The sequence below is a fragment of the Neolamprologus multifasciatus genome, chromosome 7 (assembly GCF_963576455.1).
Source record: "Neolamprologus multifasciatus chromosome 7, fNeoMul1.2, whole genome shotgun sequence".
Lineage (NCBI taxonomy): Eukaryota > Metazoa > Chordata > Actinopteri > Cichliformes > Cichlidae > Neolamprologus > Neolamprologus multifasciatus.
In genome coordinates this window covers 42102631-42126416 of record NC_140445.1, presented here as the reverse complement: position 1 = coordinate 42126416, position 23786 = coordinate 42102631, and the positions used below count along the sequence as shown (strand labels likewise).

At 43.4% G+C, this 23786-nt stretch overlaps 1 protein-coding gene across 4 annotated transcripts in view; it reads right to left on the bottom strand.

Moving 5' to 3' along the window:
* Nucleotides 1–23786, bottom strand: part of agbl1 (AGBL carboxypeptidase 1) — a 95578-nt gene that overhangs the window by 55302 nt on the left and 16490 nt on the right. For 3 of the 4 annotated variants that reach the window (XM_085166753.1, XM_085166750.1, XM_085166751.1), the window contains 4 exons: nt 22956–23102; nt 20244–20375; nt 19846–19939; nt 17181–17218 (listed from right to left, as the gene is read on the bottom strand). In XM_085166753.1, the coding sequence (XP_085022879.1) occupies nt 17181–17218; nt 19846–19939; nt 20244–20375; nt 22956–23102 (411 nt within the window). Of the gene's footprint in view, nt 1–17180; nt 17219–19845; nt 19940–20243; nt 20376–22955; nt 23103–23786 lie in introns of those variants that run through there. The other variant, XM_085166752.1, reaches the window with a different exon arrangement.

The following is a 23786-nucleotide window of genomic DNA, read 5'->3' as shown; positions in this document are numbered from 1 at the left end:
CAGTGGAGGGGTTTCAATCATAAATTGGAAGACTTGTTGTTGTCCAAAATTATTATTATTATTATTATTATTATTATTATTATTATTATTATTATTATTATTAATGTATTTATTTATTTATTTATTGAGTCATTTAGAGGTGGGCTAGATGGTGTGTTTTAGATTAATGTCTTGCTTCAGGACATGAACTGATGGACTGATGGATTAGAATTCATAGTTTATCAATTACAGAAAGTCATCCAGGTCCTGAAGCAGCAAAGCGGCTCCAGACCCTCACACTACCACAACCATGTTTCACTGTTGGTACGATATTCTTTTCATGAAATGCTGTGATAATTTAATGTCAATGTAACACAGTCAAATCTTTCAAAAAGTTCAGCTTTTATCTCATCAGTGAACAAGAAGTTGAGTAAATTGTATTGAATCTAATCTAAAAAATCTTACCGTCTTCCCTCTCTGTCAACTGCAGGTTGAATTTTTTATGGATGTCACCCAAGCCATGGGTCTGGTCTCACTGTAAAACATTTCAGTGTGTATCTTTTAAATAAAATGTGAAAAGCCATTTTTATTTACAAATTGTAAATCAATCAGCGAAATATCCACTTTTATGCTTTTTGTTATTTTAATTTTCTTCATATCAACAACCATTTGACTGTAATGGATTGAATTGACACCCCCACCTTCTCCCACAAACAGCAGATTATGGAGCTTCTCAATGGTTCATGAAAGTTTGCTAATAGTTTTGCCATAACTTACTTCGAAATGTAAGACATTTAACAAAACTCAGTTGTACATCATCATAAATTAAAGTGGGCATTAAAAGATTACATCATTAGATTTATTTAACATCAGTAACAGATAACCAGTTTTGGATTTTCTTACAGTAGTAATCTGAATTGTTAATAATTGGGTTAGGGTCAGGGTTCCTTCCTATTCTTTGTCCATTATCTTCAGACTGATCCTCACTTTGTGAATGTGACTGAGTGGATTGAACCACATACTCTGACTCCTGTTTCAGCAGTTCCTGTATAGTGTCATCAGTCATGTCAACAAGTGTTTAGCACAAATTTTAAGTTCAAAAAAGAGGGAGCCTTCATTTTATGCACAAGAGTGGAAAAATTGTGATGGCTAGTGTTCTTGCCATAAAGACCTTAAAAGTTGGCGAAGTGGCTGAGCAGACCAAAGAGGATAATGAACCGCTAGAGATATAATGTCATTCTGAAGAGTTTCTGTATCCATTGCAAAAGGCAGCAGAAGCTCTTGCTGTTCACTAGTGAGCAAGTTGTCTCATGCCATGTTATTTGTGATCTATTCTATATCCATGTCAATGTGATCGTGTAGAACAGTGGTTCTCCAACTGTGGTACCTGGGCTCCCTCTAGTGGTACGTGGGAAGTCTCTAATAAATTTTTTATGATTAAATAATATACCATTTTCTGCTTGAGGGATTTCTGAAAAATTAAAACGTACAGCTCTGTTATCACTTCCAACATAAATTGAGACAGGAAACTAAACAGCAGTGACGTTTGTAGGGTTACTGAAGTTGGGCTAGCTGGTATAAAACCATGTCCTGGGTGGTGGCTAGCTACACAGCTATGGTTAGCTTAATATAAGCACATTAGCACAGTGAAGCTGGAGCATGAACGCTAACTATTTTCCACTCGATAACAGTTGACGTGAGGGTTCCCGATGGTTAGGGACAAATGCAATCGCATGTCGGGAAGATGTAAACGGACCAAACTTCAGTCATGAGAACAACTGAGATAATTCATCACAATACGAGGTTAGTAATTAATATACTGCTGCATGGACTGGGCTGTAGTTACATTGTAAGGTTTTAAAAACTGGGCTTTAAAATAAACAGTGTTAATAAAAACTGTCAGAGGCCGACAGGGATCACTGCCTTTTTTAGGGTCTTGTTCAGATTAAATAGAACAAAATATAAAGCATTAAAACATGTTAAAAACACAACAGCCTTGATAAATGCAGAGTAGTTTGGACTCGGAAGCAGGATTCATACGTCATCACTTGGAGACTGGATAATCTACCTGCTGTGAATGTTTTAATGCAGTACAGCTGTTACTATTATCACTTGTCACATCCTGTTTATGACAGTTAAAATAAATAACATTCATATAAGAAATAAGATTGTCTCATGTAAACTGTATGTGGTGTTAAATAGGCCTCTACTACTGTACTTGTACTTGTTGGTCATAAGGGTGGTACTTCAAGATCCACATATTTTATGAGGTGGTACTCATTGTGAAAAGTTTGAGATAGTGATGTGCGGATCCATACTGAAATATTAATTCCTCCGATACCAGTCATTTACAGGCACGTGCAGAGGGGGGGGGGGCTAGAGGGGCTTGAGCACCCGCCCCTTTCCTGATGGGTGCCCAAAGTGCCCTTTTGTTGAGGCAACTTTAAAAAAAAAAAAAAAAAAGTATTTATTTTTTTTAATGTATGTGTGCGTGCGGAGTCCTGTCTGTGCCCCTCAACAATAATATTTAACTATTAATCACAGTTTTGCTAAATAAAAGGATCTGGCTTGCATCAGTCACATGATCACATTTAACCAATGATCGCCCTTGATGGCAGAACGCGCTGGTTACGAGCCGGGAACGAGCTCACAAAGAGCACGCGCATTTTTAGCGGTCCGGAGCTGTAGGAGAAACAAGTTAACTCAGAGAGACAGACTGATGCGACAAAACCAGTAAGTAGGTGTACAGCGTACACTGTAGTGTGTAGCACACAGGAGTATTAGCTTATTACGGACACATTGGTAAGTTGAAATAAACGAGCGTGCTGCGTGTGCAACAGCGCGACAAACATTACCTGTCCTTTTATTAACTGCACAAGTAGTGCTGGTCATAGCTGCTGGCTACCTGTGTAAGGCTGTCATGGGTCTGTAGCTCTGTCACCGTTTTAGGGAACATATTTAGTTTTAAAGTAAGTTTCCGGGCTTTTCCTGCCTTTCTGGAAGGATTATATTTCACTAAAAAACGGTCTAATATGCATGTCCACATAATTATGCATTATTATAATTATAATATATTAAAAACACACGCTGTATTTTAAAGAACATACATTAAGAAGCAGATTATATTAGATTTATATTTTAAATAAGACAAAATTTGGTTTTTACAGCAGTAAAATTATTGTATCTCTACAGTTTAAAAATATAATAAGCTTTGCCCTGCACAGAGTGGATCGTGAAACAAATGGAATCATCAGAAATACATTATTTCATATTTATTACTTCCCCCTCCTCATTGCTTTATTATTGTAGCTCTAGTAATAAATAATAATGTAAGGATTCTGGATCAGCACAGTGATGCCCATAGTATATACAGTATTCTGAAGAAGGTCTAAAATGTCACTGTGTGTGCGTGCATGTGTGTTTTATTTAGATGGATTTAAAAAAAATATTACTCATGATATAACATTGTCCAGACATGGCTGGTAAGGACATGAGGAGGAAACAGTAGGAGCTGTGTGAGGCTACTAAAGGCAGTGCTATAACATTTTTCTGTCATCATTAAGTGCAAGAGTTGCTAGGTGTGGATAATTAAATTATAGTTTATTGCAATAGCAAGTTGTGCCTTGTTCTCAGATAGACAGCAAGTGGAGAGTGATATATGAAATGATGGGATGGAAGGAAGAAGAGAAGCAAAGAGTGATTCACAGGCAGAGCCTAAATTATTTCTCACAGTTTTTTGTTGCCTTATGGTTCCAAGCGCTGTCACCAATCTTTGCATTTTGTTATTATCTCATGATACTTGTTTAATCAGCTACCATCTCTCCTATGGACTTTTTAATGTCTACAGTCTCAGATCAACACAGCCCTCCAGCACTATCCACAGCAACCCCTCTACAGCAACATTGTACCCTTCAGGTAAAACATCGGCTACGTTTGCTTTGCCTTGTTGCCCATATTAGATTCTTGATGAATGTGTGTTGTTGTTATTCAGCCTGGTTCAATGTGCCCCTTTTTAACTTTGAGCACCCGCCCCTTTAAACCTCTCTGCACGGCCCTGGTCATTTATGTTCTAGAATCGATTCTCATATTAAAATATCGATATTTTAGTAATTTAGGGTAAATTTGTAGTTTATCATTTACAGGAACAGAGTGGAAAGAAACTATATAATTCGGATTGTCTACGTTGGAAGGAACTACTTTCTCTTCCGCCTTCCATAGTCATGTGCGAAATATGGCTGTATAAATGTGTCGCAGCCCCTTGGCGTGCGCACTCACAACAATGGCTGAGCGTAAATGGAGTCATATGTGGACATATTTTACCTCCACAAACAGCCGAGACGTAGTTTGCGATACATGTGGCAAGACAGTGAGGTGTTGTGGCAACACTACTAACCTTCTCAAACACCTCAGAGTAAATCATATCACAGATTATGACGAGCGTATGTTGAAGCGAACTGAAGAGGAGTAGTGGACAGGGACAGGTGCTGCTAGGGGGAGACAGACATCTCTCGTCCAAATAGCGCACAACTTTAGTTTTTTTTTATTTCTATACGATGAATTCTGCATTATTAAGTGATAAGAATAAGTAATCTGATGTCCTGTAATCTGATGTCCTGTAATCATGATGACGCTATAATTTGAGATACAATAAAAGATACAATAAATAAAATACATTTTTGGACAAAGTATCGGTATCGGATCAGTATCGTCAATACCACCCTGAATTTTACTTGGTATCGGATTGGAAAGGAAATCAGTGGTATCGCACATCACTAGTTTGAGGACCACTGGTGTAGAAAATATGGAAAACCCAACAACTCCCCAAAAGTGTCTCTATCGCCCCCTGGTGTCTGGCTGTAGTATAGTTCAAAAACTCCACACCCTCGACGTTAGAAGATGGAACGGGGACAAAGTAAAAGTTCTCCTGAGATAAATTTTTCCAAAAGATGGTTTCAGCAATTATTATTAGTTGTTCTCATCATGTTGATTTGGGTTTAAGGGGTCTCCTTTATCATAAGTTTGATTTTAATTTGTTAAATTGATGTGCAACATCATTTTGATTGGCAGCTGCACTTACAGAGAAACTTGCATATATCGCTGTTTGGGTACTGAAGCTAGAATAGAGATGCTAAGCTGAGTTTCAGCATTTACTTTTCAAAACCACAAGTTTCTGTTTCAAACTGATGGTGTGAGGTGTTCTGCGGTAAACTGGACTAGAAGGACCTGATGCATCATCATTGGGTAAGTTAAATGTGTGTTTGGAAGCTAATTAATGTGCTTAACTAGCTAGTTAAGACAAGCAGTTCTCATCTCATCATTCTGTAAGAGTAACAGGCTGTACTCTTCTTCAGTTCCTGTACAGAGCTGATTATTAAATATGTGCAAACAGCATCATGTTTCCGTCTCTCTTCACATCTGCAAGGACAGTAGACAGTAACAGCATTTTTTTTTTCAGAAGTGTGGACTTCAACAACCACTCATTAATAGTGGCAGATTTAACACAGTATTAATGGAAGATCTGTTACTGATGACTTAAAATGTTCTTATAGTATTCTTCACTTTCAAACTAGCTGTAATATCAATTCCAGTTTCTAGCTGATATTTCAGTTTGTTAACCCAGCTCATGTCCACAAAATAAAAGAAACAGAATTAATGGCCAAAAAACCCCAAAGCCTAATAAATATGTTCTGAGTGAACATATTTGCTTAATATGTGCACTGAAGGACATATCCTGGTCAAAAAACAACTCAAGATTTCTAACAGTGTTACTGGAGTCCAATGCAATGCCACCTAGAGTAAGCATCTGGTTAGATACTGTATTTCTAAAATTTTTAGAGCTGAGTACAATAACTTCAATAACGACATTCCTGCAATTTAACTAATTGGTGTCAGGGTTCCTGGGTCAGTGACCCAGTGCTTTCCGTTTTGTTCATGTTCAGTTTATTTTGCCACTTCCTGTTTCATTTCCTGTTTGTTCCTGTGTCACCTCGTCTCGTGCCATTAGCCAGATTATGTTCAGCTGTGTACTCACCGGTCTCTCATTATCATCCTCATCAGTCTGTGTATTTAAGTCTTCTGTTTCCACTCGTGCTTTGTCGTGTCATTGATGATGTTTAGGTTATGTTGTTGTTTCCGCCAGCATTCGGTCAGCCAGCCAGCCAGTCAGTCCTCCTTCGTTCGTTCGTTCATTCAGTCAGTCGTCCAGCCAGCCATGTCCTTCCTCTGTTCTGTGTGTTCATTCCGTCATCAATAAATCACCCAGCTTCACCTACCTGCGAGTCCTGCGTTTGGGTTCCTTCTTCCTCGCCTCCACTCCACAACGCCTGACAGAATGACACGACCCGTGCCACGAAGACACGATTGGGACCCAGCGGACTCGGACCTCAACGAGCGGCAGGTGGCAGCGCTTTACCGTTGGGCAGAGTTGGTCAGGGGAAAACAGCGGCTCTTCGCGGAGCGAGAGCACGTCTTCGAGGGGACTCGCCTGGCTCTGGGTGGGCCTCGGAGACGCCGCGTTCCCCCACCTGCTGCCACACCTGCTGCCACACCTGCCTCGGAGCATTTGCCGCGGAGAGCGGACGTTTCGTGCCGCGTTTCGGCCGCTCCCTCTCTCGCCGCTCCGCTCCTCGTTCGCACACCCGCCGCCTCATTCGCCGGACCTCCACCTTCGCCACGGCACCGCGGCTACGCCTCCCACCTCGACTCAATGGAGGCTAACGCGCCAGGGGCTCAGCTGTTTACCCCGGCCGCTTCCTCTTCCCGAAGAAAGCGGCGCACACGCCGCCATAATATGGACTATTTTCAACCACTCCCGGTGGTGAGTTCCACTAACTGTTTTCCACATCCACTCTTGTTTCCCGGGTGGGGGTGACTGGTGTCCAGCCACCTCCCGTGCCTGTCCCAGCGCCCAGGCTGAGGGCAGCCTCAACCCAGCCTGACCTCCCTGGAGGCTTGGAAGAGCTAACCGGCCCACCTACTGCTTCACCTCTTCATCCACCTCCTGATCCAACCTTTCACGCCCTCGCACTGTCCCTGGTTAGGCTAGCTGAAGTGTCCCCTGCTCAGGCACCAGCCTTATTAGCCCAGGCCGCCATCTTATCCCCCTCGGTAACTCTGTCATTAGCTCAGCCATTAGCATCGCCAACCTCTGTTCATCCCTTAGCTTCCCCACTCCAGTCGGTTCACTCACCTGCTGTTCAGCTTCCACTCCAGTCAGTTCACTCACCTGCTGGTCAGCTTCCACTCCAGTCAGTTCACTCACCTGCTCTTCAGCCTTCACTCCAGTCCCCTGTAGTCCAGTCTCCTCCCGTCCTCCAGTCCCCTGTAGTCCAGTCTCCTCCCGTCCTCCAGTCCCCTGTAGTCCAGTCTCCTCCCGTCCTCCAGTCCCCTGTAGTCCAGTCTCCTCCCGTCCTCCAGTCCCCTGTAGTCCAGTCTCCTCCCGTCCTCCAGTCCCCTGTAGTCCAGTCTGTAGTCCAGTCAGTCCAGTCGCCTCCCATCCAGTCGATTCAGTCCCCGGACCTGCAGCCACAGCACCCAGAGCCAGCTGTGAGCCCTTCCGCTCTCCCGCCAGGGGCCTCCGCGCCCGCTGGCCCGGCCGCTCTCCCGCCAGGGGCCTCCGCGCCCGCTGGCCCGGCCGCTCTCCCGCCAGGGGCCTCCGCGCCCGCTGGCCCGGCCGCTCTCCCGCCAGGGGCCTCCGCGCCCGCTGGCCCGGCCGCTCTCCCGCCAGGGGCCTCCGCGCCCGCTGGCCCGGCCGCTCTCCCGCCAGGGGCCTCCGCGCCCGCTGGCCCTGCCGGTCTCCCGCCAGGGGCCTCCGCGCCCGCTGGCCCTGCCTGTCTCCAGCCAGGGGCCTCCGCGCCCGCTGGCCCTGCCTGTCTCCAGCCAGGGGCCTCCGCGCCCGCTGGCCCTGCCTGTCTCCAGCCAGGGGCCTCCGCGCCCGCTGGTTCTGTTCTGTTCCTGCCAGAGGCCCGTGCGCCCGCTGGTTCTGTTCTGCGCCCGCCAGAGGCCCGTGCGCCCGCTGGTTCTGTTCTGCGCCCGCCAGAGGCCCGTGCGCCCGCTGGTTCTGTTCTGCGCCTGCCAGGGGCCCCTGTGCCCGCTGGTCCCGAGACTGTTCTCGCTGGAGGGCCCGAGGAGCCCGTCCAGCCGCCTGTCTCGTCCGCTGGAGGGCCCGAGGAGCCCGTCCAGCCGCCTGTCTCGTCCGCTGGAGGGCCCGAGGAGCCCGTCCAGCCTCCTGTCCCGTCCGCTGGAGGGCCCGAGGAGCCCGTCCAGCCCCACGACTCGTCAGCTGGAGGTTCAGGAGAACCCAGCCAGCTTCCTGCCTCGTCAGCTGGAGGGCCCGAGGAGCCCGTCCAGTCCTCTGCCTCGTCAGCTGGAGGGCCCGAGGAGCCCGTCCAGTCTCCTGCCTCGTCAGCTGGAGGGCCCGAGGAGCCCGTCCAGCCGCCAGCTGCGGCCTCCGTGTCTTCACCCTCGCCAGCTGCGGCCTCCGTGTCTTCATCCTCGCCAGCTGCGGCCTCCGTGTCTTCACCCTCGCCAGCTGCGGCCTCCGTGTCTTCACCCTCGCCAGCTGCGGCCTCCGTGTCTTCACCCTCGCCAGCTGCGGCCTCCGTGTCTTCACCCTCGCCAGCTGCGGCCTCAGCTTCACCCACGCCGTCGCCTGGTCCAGCTCCGGCTTCATCATCGTCGCCTGGTCCAGCTCCGGCTTCATCATCGTCGCCTGGTCCAGCTCCGGCTTCATCATCGTCGCCTGGGCCAGCCTCAGACTCGGCTTCAGCTTCAGCGTCTGCTTCGCCTGGGCCAGCCTCAGACTCGGCTTCAGCTTCAGCGTCTGCTTCGCCTGGGCCAGCCTCAGACTCGGCTTCAGCTTCAGCGTCTGCTTCGCCTGGGCCAGCCTCAGACTCGGCTTCAGCTTCAGCGTCTGCTTCGCCTGGGCCAGCCTCAGACTCGGCTTCAGCTTCAGCGTCTGCTTCGCCTGGTCCGGACTCGGCTTCAGCTTCAGCTTCGCCTGGTCCGGCCTCAGCCTCGTCGCCAGCCTCTGCTTCGCCTGGTCCGGCCTCAGCCTCGTCGCCAGCCTCTGCTTCGCCTGGTCCTGCGGCTGCCGCGTCGCCAGCCTCTGCTTCGCCTGGTCCTGCGGCTGCCGCGTCGCCAGCCTCTGCTTCGCCTGGTCCTGCGGCTGCCGCGTTGCCAGCCTCTGCTTCGCCTGGTCCTGCGGCTGCCGCACCGTCGCCCCAGCCACGTTCTGGACGTCATCGCCGGCGCGGCCGCCCACCGGACCTGCTCAGCCGCCGCCGCCGCCGCCGCCTTCCTCGCGGCCGCCGCCGCCTTCCTCGCGGCCGCCGCCTTCCTCGCGGCCGCCCACCGGACCAGCTCAGCGGCCGTCGCCGCCTTCCTCGCGGCCGCCCACCGGACCAGCTCAGCGGCCGTCGCCGCCTTCCTCGCGGCCGCCCACCGGACCAGCTCAGCGGCCGCCGCCGTCTTCCTCGCGGCCGCCCACCTGAACTGTCCCGTCTCGGCCGCCGGCCACGCGGCCGCCCACCTGAACTGTCCCGTCTCGGCCACGCGGCCGCCCACCTGAACTGTTTCTGTTTTGGACTCCGTCCCTCCGTCCTGGGCCCCCTCCGCCCGCCCTGTTCTGGTTTTTCTTTCTTTTGGCCGTCGGGTGCCGGCCTTTGGAGGGGGGGGTACTGTCAGGGTTCCTGGGTCAGTGACCCAGTGCTTTCCGTTTTGTTCATGTTCAGTTTATTTTGCCACTTCCTGTTTCATTTCCTGTTTGTTCCTGTGTCACCTCGTCTCGTGCCATTAGCCAGATTATGTTCAGCTGTGTACTCACCGGTCTCTCATTATCATCCTCATCAGTCTGTGTATTTAAGTCTTCTGTTTCCACTCGTGCTTTGTCGTGTCATTGATGATGTTTAGGTTATGTTGTTGTTTCCGCCAGCATTCGGTCAGCCAGCCAGCCAGTCAGTCCTCCTTCGTTCGTTCGTTCATTCAGTCAGTCGTCCAGCCAGCCATGTCCTTCCTCTGTTCTGTGTGTTCATTCCGTCATCAATAAATCACCCAGCTTCACCTACCTGCGAGTCCTGCGTTTGGGTTCCTTCTTCCTCGCCTCCACTCCACAACGCCTGACAATTGGGATGTGTTATCTGGCTTCATGGATAGATAAAACTGGGTATCATCTGCATAACAATGAAAATTTATGCTATGCCTTCCAATGATACTGTCTCAGTGAAGCTTGAATAATGTAAGCAGAACTGGTCCCAGCACAGGACCTTGTGGACCTTACATGAACATACAGAAGTCTAATAGAGACATGATTCAAATCACTGCAGAACAGTACCTTTGACACCTACAGCATCTCTCTAACAAAATATTGTAGTCGACACTTGTCAAGCGTGCTGTCAGATCATTTGTAAACTGTACTGGTGTTTATATACTGTAGTTAATATCATGATGATCAGTATGTCCAGTTCTGGATGTATGTATTCATGTAGTTCAGTGGATTAGACATGTTTTGAATAAGCACTGACTTATATATAAGGTCATCTTGTTCACAATTGCACGGCAGAGCACAGCAAAGTAAGCCATAACTTTTAAGGAAATGTTTGTAGAGCTCTAAAAATAATTTTAGCAAAGCACAGATCTGGGAAAGGATGCAGAAAAATGTCTGCGGCTTTGACAGTTCCATGAGCACAGTGGCCTCCATCAACCATAAATGCAAGAAGTTGGAAGCCACTAGGATTTTTCCCAGATCTGGCTATCCAAACAATCTGAGCCATCAGAGTAGAAGAGCCTTAGTCAGGGAGGTGACCAGAAACCGAATCGTCACTTTGACAGTGATCCAGCATTGCTCTATAAAAATGGTTGTCCTGCAGCACTCTGCCAATCAGGCCATGATGGTGTGGCCAGACAGAAGCCATAAGACACATAACAGCCTGGCCGAAAGGCAGCTGAAGGGTTCTCAGTTCATGAGAAACAAAATTATCTGGTCTGATGAAACAAGAATTGAAATCTTTGGCCTGAATGGCATGCATTATATGGCCAATACCATCCCTACAGTGAAGCATCATGCTGTGGGTATGTGTTTTTTCACCAACCAGAACTGGGAGACTTGTCAGGGTCAAGGGAAATGCATGCAGGAATGTACAGAGACACCCTTGATGATAACCTGCTCCTGAGAGCTCAGACTGGGGCATAGGTTCATCTTTCAACAGGAAAATGACCCTAAACACACAACCGTAACAAAGGAGTGGCTTTGGGACCATTCTGTGAATGTCTTTAAGTGACCCAGCCAGATCCCAGACTTGAACCCAATTGAAAATCTCTGGAGAGATCTGAAAATGGCTGTGCACTAGTGTTTCCCTTCCAACCTGATGGAGGAGGAGAGGTTTTTACAAAACACACACACACACACACACACACACACACACACACACACACACACACACACACATATGTGTGTGTGTGTGTGTGTGTGTGTGTGTGTGTGTGTGTGTGTGTGCAGAAATGTCAAGCAAACTTTTTTCTCTTTCCAATTTAGGGGTATTGTGTGTAGAATTTTGAGGTGAAAAGGGAATTTAATCCATTTTGGAATAGGACTGTAATATGACAAAATGTGCAGTAAGTGAAGCACTGTGCATACTTGTCCTTTTCTCTAATCTAAATTGATTTATTTTGTTTTTGACACAATGCTTTTTCAAGTGAAAAAGCACTTGGAAGATTTTTTATCAATTCCATTTGGGGATTATTTTGTCTTCATGTGTATATTCTCTTGTTTACATACTTGTATACCTTTTTGTTATTTCTTTCTGAAGTTTTGTATTTCATCTTCATAATGTTTGTCTATTAGGTTTCTTTGCTTTTCTATGGAACAGTCATCTTACCAACTTCTGTTTCCATCATATGAACAAAATCCTGGTCTTTAATAGTAGAGACTGATAATCCTGTGCATCCTATCAATTTTTACAGTAGCTTCCTCTTTTTCCTGTTACTACTTAGAATCACTTAGAAGAGCTGCTGTTGTTTGAGGTTTTCTTAACTGTGACATGAATAAGAGATATAAAAATGAAGTTCTGTTTTTTGTTTTTTTTTTTTGTAGAAACTGCGTTACAGTTTTTCATATCTCATGTAAAGTTAATGCTACTTCTCAAATCGGTTATGTTTACTTTAGATGACCACTAGCGCCTTTTCCTTCATAGCTTGGCAAAAGTGCATCAGTAGCTCATAACATTATGTTAGCTTCAACGTACTTACCTTTTAAGGTGAATTGTCTGCAAATGTCGCCCCTGCTTTGCTGTGTATTTACTGGTGACAGTTGGTCACATGGTAGGGCATCTTGTATTCTTTGAGCTCAAGCATAAAATTTCTCTATATGTCTGCTGCTCTCTTTTTCCAAGGCTTTAAAAAGGCTTTCATAATTAGAGTTTCATGAGTGATGGTGCATTGGAGCTGGTTGTACAGTCTTCAAAAATTTCCATGAAACCTCCTTTTTGTGCAAGGAAATTAGTGATGAATTCTCAGCTGATTATTATGAATATTTTTGTCTGGTTTTTCATTTGCTGAAGAACATGTATTACATTTTGCAATGCATTACTTAAAAAGAGTACTTAATTACTCATTGGAGAAAGTAACTCATTCCACTACTTGTCACATTACTTTTGTGTTATTCCATAATATGGCTTGAACTGCATTGTCACATAAATATTATTAATAAATCTGGGGGTAGTTGAAACGCAGCCAAAAGAGACATGAATGAATGAAACATGAATCAATTTTATTGGAATTCCACATGAAAGACCAATACAAAGTGGTGTACACGTGAGAAGTGGAACGAAAATCATACATGATTCCAAACATTTTTCACATATAAATAACTGCAAAGTGGGGTGTGCGTAATTATTCAGCCCCCTTTGGTCTGAGTGCAGTTAGTTGCCCATAGACATTGCCTGATGAGTGCTAATGACTAAATAGAGTGCACCTGTGTGTAATCTAATGTCAGTACAAATACAGCTGCTCTGTGACGGCCCCAGAGGTTGTCTAAGAGAATATTGGGAGCAACAACACCATGAAGTCCAAAGAACACACCAGACAGGTCAGGGATAAAGTTATTGAGAAATTTAAAGCAGGCTTAGGCTACAAAAAGATTTCCCAAGCCTTGAACATCCCACGGAGCACTGTTCAAGCGATCATTCAGAAATGGAAGGAGTATGTCACAACTGTAAACCTACCAAGACAAGGCCGTCCTCCTAAACTCACAGGCCGAACAAGGAGAGCGCTGATCAGAAATGCAACCAAGAGGCCCATGGTGACTCTGGACGAGCTGTAGAGATCTACAGCTCAGGTGGGGGAATCTGTCCATAGGACAACTATTAGTCGTGCACTGCACAAAGTTGGCCTTTATGGAAGTGTGGCAAGAAGAAAGCCATTGTTAACAGAAAACCATAAGAAGTCCCATTTGCAGTTTGCCACAAGCCATGTGGGGGACACAGCAAACATGTGGAAGAAGGTGCTCTGGTCAGATGAGACCAAAATGGAACTTTTTGGCCAAAATGCAAAATGCTATGTGTGGCAGAAAACTAACACTGCACATCACTCTGAACACACCATCCCCACTGTCAAATATGGTGGTGGCAGCATCATGCTCTGGGGGTGCTTCTCTTCAGCAGGGACAGGGAAGCTGGTCAGAGTTGATTGGAAGATGGATGGAGCCAAATACAGGGCAATCTTGGAAGAAAACCTCTTGGAGTCTGCAAAAGACTTGAGACTGGGGCGGAGGTTCACCTTCCAGCAGGACAACGACCCTAAACATAAAGCCAGGGCAACAATGGAATTGTTTAAAACAAAACATATCCATGTGTTAGAATGGCCCAGTCAAAGTCCAGATCTAAATCCAATCGAGAATCTGTGGCAAGATCTGAAAACTGCTGTTCACAAACGCTGTTCATCTAATCTGACTGAGCTGGAGCTGTTTTCCAAAGAAGAAGGGGCAAGGATTTCAGTCTCTAGATGTGCAAAGCTGGTAGAGACATACCCTAAAAGACTGGCAGCTGTAATTGCAGCAAAAGGTGGTTCTATAAAGTATTGACTCAGGGGGCTGAATAATTACACACACCCCACTTTTCAGTTATTTATTTGTAAAAAATGTTTGGAATCATGTATGATTTTTGTTCCACTTCTCACGTGTACACCACTTTGTATTGGTCTTTCACGTGGAATTCCAATACAATTGATTCATGTTTGTGGCTGTAATGTAACAAAATGTGGAAAGGTTCAAGGGGGCCGAATACTTTTGCAAGGCACTGTAAAAGCGATCACCACAGTGATTCCACTATAGAATCATGTACAGATGCAATTAGAGTTCTTCAAGCCTGCATGCTCATCACTGCCTTTGTTACCTGCTGAAGATCAGGATGTGGCTGCTGGGCGGGGGTCGAAACTAAGCTTTAACATCACTTTGGTTTCTTCTTTAGCTCTGTGTTAGCATGTTTTCTGAGCAGATGTTGTGTTAGAAATATAACCTAGCTGGTTCTGTCCTGGATGCAGTTTGCACTTTAGCATCACACTCTTGTTCTTTCCTGCTGTAGAGGTAAAGGTAATGTCCATATATCCACTTCAAGTTGTAGAAGGCTCCGTTTACTTTCCTCCCTCCTGCACAAATTAACTGATTGTAGTGCTAGTGCCCATTAGGAAAGAGGCATGTTTGATGGGTTTTGGGAGTTTGTTTGTTTTTTCATCCATAACATGCTGCATTATAATACATTAGTGAAAATTGTATACTGATTACAGTAATGTATTACTTTGGAATGTGTTATGACCAGAGATGGGAAGTAACGCGTAACGCGTTACTGTAATCTGATTACTTTTTTCAAGTAATGAGTAAAGTAAGGGATTACTATTGCAAAAACAGTAATTAGATTACCGTCACTTTCCCGACGGAACGCTGCGTTACTGCGTTACTAAAACCGTGATTTTTTTTGCGATAATGTCTCATGACAGTGACGTAAGCGAGTGTGACGTTCGTGACAACAGCTGTGTGCAGATCAACAATGGATAATATATCAAGTGTGGGAGAGAGTATGAGCGTGCAGCGTGGAAGTACTGACCTTATTTTGAGTTTGATTCCATAAAAAGTGACAAAAACATTAGCGTCCGTTGTGCGTGGGAAGAAAACTTCTTTTTACAGTGAAAAAAAAAACCCTAAACAAGCTCCGAGTGCGCAACGAGGTAATGGGAAATTCATAGAGAAACTCGCGGATTCTTCAACTGACCGCTGCGGCACACCTGCACCAGGGCAAACCTCCGCCTACCCCGGTCCTGCTTTACAGGTGAAAATAGAGCAACAGGACCGCGAGTCTTTGACTTTATTTATTTTCTGCTGTGTTTTACTTGCATCTATTTGAAAGACTGAGTATAAACACAAAAAATATTTTCAGTAATTAGTTACTGATTACTTTTTTCAAGTAACTTGACCAACACTGGTTATGACCAACAACAGTTAAGAGGTTTGTTTTTGGGTTTTTTTGTTTGTTTGTTTTCTTTTTGCTGTGAGGTCAGTGGGGGCAGAGTAAAATATTATTAAAAATATAATAAAAAAAAATATAGCATTGCAGTCTGTGACTGTCCAGTGAGAGATAAAATAAGGATTTCCAGTGGAAGTATGATCTAGTATAGGAATGTTACCAAGGATTGCTAAGTAGACATTTATTAAACATACGGTATATTTGAAATTTGCCAACAATATTAGGCAGTGATACTGAATCTGAATTGTAAGTCATAATTTGTAAAGATAATACTATGCTAAAAATTTGCTGTAATTTATAAGTAATCCTGTTATTATATATAAGTAACCTTTGCCTACTGTCAGGGCACTATCATTGTATCAACAACTATAAAATAATCATTAATTACCACTGTAGTTGTAAAATTGTAGCTTCAACAGCATTCCGAACGAGACTGAGGACACTGAGTCCAAATGGACCATGTTCAGCATCTCCATTGCCGAAGCCGCCACACTGAGCTGCAGCCGCAAGGTGGTTGGTGCCTGTTGTGGTGGTAACTCCCGAACCAAATGGTAGACACCAGAGGTGAGGGGAGCCACCAAACTGAAGGAGGAGTCCTAGTAGGGCTGTCTTGGTTGACACGCTTCTACAATGTTGCATAGAGATCAGGGGCAGTACCCCTGGATTGGCCGACCGGGGTGGTGGTTCCCATCTTTATGAAAGGGGTCGATGAGGTCCACCCCTTGTCAAATTTTAATCTATTTTGTCTACATTTTACTGAAAACAGTTTAAATAAAACATTAAACGGTTTCTTCAATTTTAAGCTGCACTTCCAATGTTTTTTGTAATGTAATTTTGACTATAGTAGCAAAAGCTTGACAGCTGAGAGAGTAAATTCAGTCTTCACCTCCAGTTTTTAAAATGACACTGCGCAATGCACATATTTTTATTACACCTCTAAAAGCCAACAACAACAAAATTCAGATCATGTCAGTAACTGATCATATGTCAAAACTGTCGATTAGAAGATTTTGATGACAATAACTTCTGAAATGTAATAACGTTGAATTGCAGTTCTGTTCATCTGTATTTATGCATTTAAATGAACTGCTTAGTGGTTCCTGGAAGTTCTGTCAATTTGTGACAATTAACCAAACATTTTAAACCCCCATTCATGGACCTGTCTTGATCCCTCTCTGCAGACTCTGTTGTTCTTGTGCACAGTATCATGCATTAGCTTATTCCTTCTGTAGTTATAACTTAAACACTATCTTGGAATCATGTGGAAAGCTCTTCCACCTTGAAGCCACAGATATGAGAGCTGTGTTCCAAACTGCCCCAATGTATAAGCCTTAAATTTTTGTCAACCAGCTTAAACTCAAGTAAGCATGCAGCTCTTGTTAGTGCCCTATTTTTTTATTTTGTGAAAGCAGTAGTTTATATGAGCCAGATTCCCACCTGTTAAATTCTATAGTACATAAAAAAAATGCAATATCTATTTAAATCTATTTTTATTGCACTAAATGCCGTGTAAGGTATCTTTATGGTCCTTGAAATTAGACACAAAAATCATAAGAAAACAAAATGACCTCACAAATCAAGCATTGCCAATGTGTCCCCGGAGAAACAGTTGTGACATGATGGTAATGAAGATGGTGATGATGAAAATGGAAACATCAGCTGAGGAATGCTCAAGGTAATAAAAAAACTTACTTGTGCACAGCAGAGCAGAAAAGGCATTAATGGCTGCCCTAGGAAAAAAAACAGAAAAGTGACGTCTGACTCATTTGAATCAACACCAAATTAAAATAAAAAATCAATTGCATTTGTAATTGTCAAAGTAAATCTTTATGTATGAGTGAGCATGAAATTATTTGACTTCTAAAATTAGAAACATCTTGACTCAGGGTGACGCTGAAAAATTGATTCATCTTCATTATTACTTCCAGTCTGGACTACTGTAGTTCATTTTTGTCAGGATGTCCTAAAACTCCCTGAAAAGCCTTCAGTTGATCGAAAATGCTGCAGTGAGAGTACTGACAAGGACTGGAAAGTGAGTATTTTTCTCCTGTATTGGCTTGTCTTAGCTACCTGTTAATTCCAGAACTGAATTTAATATCTTTCTTCTTACATACAAGGTCTTGAATTGTCTTTTCTTAAAGACTTCAGAGTACCATATTGTCCAAATAGAGCACTTTGCTCTCAAACTGCTGGCTTACTGAGCCTGTGGAACCAAGTAGAGTTTGGATCTGGGAAAAAGACACTTTCTATTCTTTAAGATTAACCCGAAAACTTTTCTTTTTGATAAAGCATATAGTTAGGGCTGGATTAGTTGACCCTAAATACTGCCTTAGATATACTAGTAACTAAGATAGTAACTATAACTGTGCTAATAACACAGATGTGGTTGTTTTAATATAGGCATTGAAGGACATTCTAGTCAAAAATGGCTCCAAGTGTTACTGGAGGTCAAGGTAATGCCATCTAGAGTAAGAATCGTGTTTGTAAAATGGTACAAGAAAGTCAATTTAATCTGAATTTAGAAACAAGGCATTAGAGTCCATCCAGGTCTGTATGTCTTTAAGACATTCATGCAGTTTACTAATCGGTGTATGTCATCTGGCTTCATGGATCGATAAAGCTAGGTATCATCTGCATAGCAATGAGAATGCACTGTATGTTATGGCTTCTACCAATACTGCCTAATGTATTATGCATGTATAATTTAAACAGAATTGGTCCAAAAACAACCCTATGGTACTCTATAACAGTGCTTAGTGTTTGACTCTCCCTTTACACGAACAAATTAGAGTTAATTATATTAGAGAGCTATGATTCAAACCACTGCAGGGCAGTAACTTTAATGGCTAACACATTTTGTAATCACTGTGTTAACATTTTGTGGTCTGTGGTGTCAAATGCTACACTGAGGTCAAGTAAGTAAGTAAAATGTATTTATACAACACTTTTTACAGGTAAAAATCACAATATACTTTACAATAAAACCAGAAATAAAATATATCATGAGAATGAACACAAAAAACCCCCATAAAACAACAATTTACCTAAAGGTGCTCAGTATGTCTTCAACCACAACCTTACCCAAAAAGTCATATCCCCATGAATCTTTAAAGCGAGTACGTGGGTCCCGCAGGAATCTCCAACCCAGTATTACAGGAAACAGGAATACATGTAGTAGACAGGCCGGTCCACCATGTCCACCATTTCATGCTTTGCTGCTTTAAAACGGGAAATGGACACGCATGCAGAAATTGTATTACTGCATGCAGATGCTGCATTACAAGCAGGGGGGAGATAATATCTTTAAAGCCTAAAAACACTTCTCCGTGACAGTGTACTGTACCTGGACTATAACAAAATCTCAGTTTCTCTGACCACCACCCTGCTTGTCACCCAGTGAGCTGGGACAGGCTACTGGTCCCACTGCAACCCTTAACTGGACAGGCGATAAAGAAAATGGCTGGATCGATGGGGGGCAGTTAAATATTCTCATATATGGTTAAATGTGGCTTGTAGCTTAAAGAACTATGAGTGGTCAGTAGACAGTGACACAATTTTATAAGTTTGGTTCTTGATGCCGACACATTGTATTTCAAATCAAACACTCAATATATGATTGAAGTTCAGACTTTAATTCAAAGGATTTAATAAAACCATTACTTGAACTATTTATCCAAAGTTCTCACCCAAAGGTTTCTCAAGGCAAAAAAATAGGATATTCTTCCATGTCAGTAACCTCATCTCAGTCATGCTTTTCAGTATTGAAGACAGTACTGTAGTCAGAGAGATCCCCAAACAAGCTGCAACTGAAAGCATCTGCAGTTAAAGTCTAGCCGAGCGTCCCAAGGGAGTCCATGAATTCTGAACTTCAGCCAATCATGTGCTGCAAAAATGTTCATCCAGAACATTTCAAGGGTCCAGCGCACCAGACCCAGGGTAGTGTCTCGAGTGAATGTCTGGTGAGCATCTGGTGGCCGGGCCAAAAAAGCAACATGGGTCCGTCCGCCTGTGGGCCCACCACCCGCAGGAGTCGACATAGGGCTTCAGTGTTAGTGGATCGAGAGGTCCTGGCACTCCGATCCCTAGCTTCCAAAACTGGTATTATAAACAGCTAGCTATAATTCATCAACTATTTCTATAAACCACTTGAATTAATGCTGAAAGTCTGCACTTAAATCACACCTTGATTGTTTAATTTAGAGTCCACTGTGGTACTGTAGAAAGCAAAATTACAAAAATTGTGTCAAAAACATTATTGGATTCTGGATGAAAAATTGTTCAAAAACCTATGGCCCTGACTGCATCTATATGGTAAAACTGATCAATGGGAAATGCAGAAAGCCCTTAGGATACTTACTTAATAGCATGCAGATGCTTGGTTGTGTATTGAGGAATAAGGTGGTAGATGACATCCAGTCCATGGTTTTCTCCTATGAGGTTTGCTGTAGAAACTATCAAGAGAACACAACTGACTTTTAATTCTGTTACTAAGATTATCAACATATAAGTTTAAACACAGCAACAGGTAAAGCTTCTGAAATACTCTCCCCTTAACATTTAAGGTGGAGGCTTTTCTTGTTAATGAAGAATTCAATAATAAAGTACTCTGGATGACAATATGTAAGGTAGGGTTTAGGATAAGGGTAATGTTAGGATTAGAATTTAGAGAAATAGCAGCTATGATTATTTTTAGGGTAAGCCTCCAGGATATGAATTTAACTCCAAGCTGGTGACAAAAGCAACTATATTGTGTACCTGATGAACAGAAGACTTGGATCACCCAGAGGCAGGCAGCAGTTCTCCTGGCATGCTGGTCATTGTGTTTCAGCAGATTCAGAGTCAGCAGCACTGCACCTGCCTCTTCTGCTTTCATACCAATACGACGGTCTACATATATATATATATATACATTGCAATGAATACACATGGTGACAGTAAGTATTGTGAAAGTAAGTGATGAAAATTTTAAGAATGCAAGAAGTCAAAAAATACCAAAATAACAGCAACCCCAATGAAAAAGTACTTAAAATAGTAGCATTCAAATATTAAAGTTATATGATTTTTTTTCCATCTTTGGAATATTACCATGAGTGTAATTGTGATTATTACTAGCAGTGATGTAGTAGCAATAATAGCTCTACATAGTTACACCAAGCAGCGATCGCTTGATATGGTGTAACAGTAGCAGATGGCTAAACATATCTGCATTTCTAAATGACATATTAAGGACTCGTAATGACATGTAAATGATGAATTAAGCACTTGCTTATAATACCTAAGTGCTACCTAAATGTATTAGTAGTTTGCTTTGTATTTCCATTATAGACCTTTTGCTTTTTTTTAATATTGCAACATAGAATTAGAATAGAATAGAATTCAACTTTATTGTCATTGCACATGTCACAGGTACAAGGCAACGAAATGCAGTTTGCGTCCATCCAGAAGTGCTTTAGCCATGATATAGATATATTACAAAATACATATTAGCAATAATATAGGTATATAGATATATCACAGAAATGGGTCTGTTATAGGTATGAGGGTACAAAAATGGGTCTATTATGGGTATATTACAATGTACACGGTATGAAGGTATGTTATGAATATGCCTTCATACCATGTACATCGTAACATACCCATAATATACCCATAATAGACCCTCAGTATGATTTAAATTGTTGGTCAGACAAATAAGCACAGATATACAGTGGGGCAAAAAAGTATTTAGTCAGCCACCGATTGTGCAAGTTCCCCCACTTAAAATGATGACAGAGGTCAGTAATTTGCACCAGAGGTACACTTCAACTGTGAGAGACAGAATGTGAAAAAAAAAATCCATGAATTCACATGGTAGGATTTGTAAAGAATTTATTCGTAAATCAGGGTGGAAAATAAGTATTTGGTCACCTCAAACAAGGAAAATCCCTGGCTCTCACAGACCTGTAACGTCTTCTGTAAGAAGCTTTTCTGTCCCCCACTCGTTACCTGTATGAATGGCACCTGTTTGACCTCATCATCTGTATAAAAGACACCTGTCCACAGCCTCAACCAGTCAGACTCCAAACTCCGCCATGGCCAAGACCAAAGAGCTTTCGAAGGACACCAGGAAAAGAATTGTAGACCTGCACCAGACTGGGAAGAGTGAATCTACAATAGGCAAGCAGCTTGGTGTGAAAAAATCAACTGTGGGAGCAATCATCAGAAAATGGAAGACATACAAGACCACTGATAATCTCCCTCGATCTGGGGCTCCACGCAAGATCTCATCCCGTGGGGTCAAAATGATCATGAGAACGGTGAGCAAAGATCCCAGAACCACACGGGGGGACCTGGTGAATGACCTGCAGAGAGCTGGGACCAAAGTAACAAAGGTCACCATCAGTAACACACTACAACAGCAGGGAATCAAATCCCGCAGTGCCAGACGTGTTCCGCTGCTGAAGCCAGTGCATGTCCAGGCCCGTCTGACGTTTGCCAGAGAGCACATGGATGATACAGCAGAGGATTGGGAGAATGTCATGTGGTCAGATGAAACCAAAGTAGAACTTTTTGGTATAAACTCAACTCGTCGTGTTTGGAGGAAGAAGAATACTGAGTTGCATCCCAAGAACACCATACCTACTGTGAAGCATGGGGGTGGAAACATCATGCTATGGGGCTGTTTTTCTGCCAAGGGGACAGGACGACTGATCCGTGTTAAGGACAGAATGAATGGGGCCAAATATCGTGAGATTTTGAGCCAAAACCTCCTTCCATCAGTGAGAACTTTGAAGATGAAACGAGGCTGGGTCTTCCAACATGACAATGATCCAAAACACACCGCCCGGGCAACAAAGGAGTGGCTCCGTAAGAAGCATTTGAAAGTCCTGGAGTGGCCTAGCCAGTCTCCAGACCTCAACCCCATAGAAAATCTGTGGCGGGAGTTGAAAGTCCGTGTTGCTTGGCGACAGCCCCAAAACATCACTGCTCTTGAGAAGATCTGCATGGAGGAATGGGCCAAAATACCAGCTACTGTGTGTGCAAACCTGGTAAAGACCTATAGTAAACGTTTGACCTCTGTTATTGGCAACAAAGGTTATGTTACAAAGTATTGAGTTGTATTTTTGTTATTGACCAAATACTTATTTTCCACCCTGATTTACGAATAAATTCTTTACAAATCCTACCATGTGAATTCATGGATTTTTTTTTTCACATTCTGTCTCTCACAGTTGAAGTGTACCTCTGGTGCAAATTACTGACCTCTGTCATCATTTTAAGTGGGGGAACTTGCACAATCGGTGGCTGACTAAATACTTTTTTGCCCCACTGTATCTCTGTGAGAAGCTTTCATTATTCACACACAAACATAGCTGTCAGTGAATCAGGAACCACTGTGCTATTTTTGTTGATCATCTCACCTTTCCTAAACAAACTTTAAGAGTTAGAAAGAGTTATCACAATACATGTTGTTTTGTTCATTCCCACCTTTGTGTCCAACTTTAGCTAGCAGGTGCAGGAGTGGTATGAGTATAGTGTAGTTGGGACTGAAAGTGTGGCCATATTTAACCAGTGCAGTCAGCAGAGCCTCACTACCACCTTTCTTGATCATATAGTGGATGCGCCGATCTGTACCTGAACAGAGAGCAGAGGTTAGTGCTTGGCTGAGGGAGAAATTACACAGAAACAAAGCTGAAACTTGGTGTTGGGAACAATGTCACATATCACTGTGGCAGTCCTACTTATAGATGGTTACACCAGCGATTGCTGTATGTCTCTGTGTTCTCAACTTCAGTTTCCATCTCTCCTCTTTTCAGCATATTAGTAAATTGTAAAGGGACTGAAATATAAATAGTGCCTTTTTTTACTATTTTGAAAAAAATATAAAGGATGCTACAAGCCACATTCAAATGGGCATTCATCAAGTACTTCTATTTATTGCAAAGGACATTACTGCTCCAAATGAAGACTTAAACCTTAGTCATCCTCAGAATACGAGGGGTGTGACAGCCACAGATATCTTCCAAGTGCCCTCACCTTCTAATTCTGAAAAATATTACTTATCTGATAATAAAATCTCTTTTTTTTTCTTTTATTTATTTACCCTTTTTGTGATTTTATTTGTTTTTCCATCTATGTACACAGCTGTAACCAGTTTCCACATTTGATCCTATTATATGTCTATATATAGACATATCATTGCCTTTGTTACCTGCAGAAGATCAGCCTCTGGCTGCTGGGCTGGGGTCTGAATACACTCAGCTTTGACATCACTTCTTGTTGATTAGCTTCTTAGCAATCTGTCTAAGAGCCACAGTT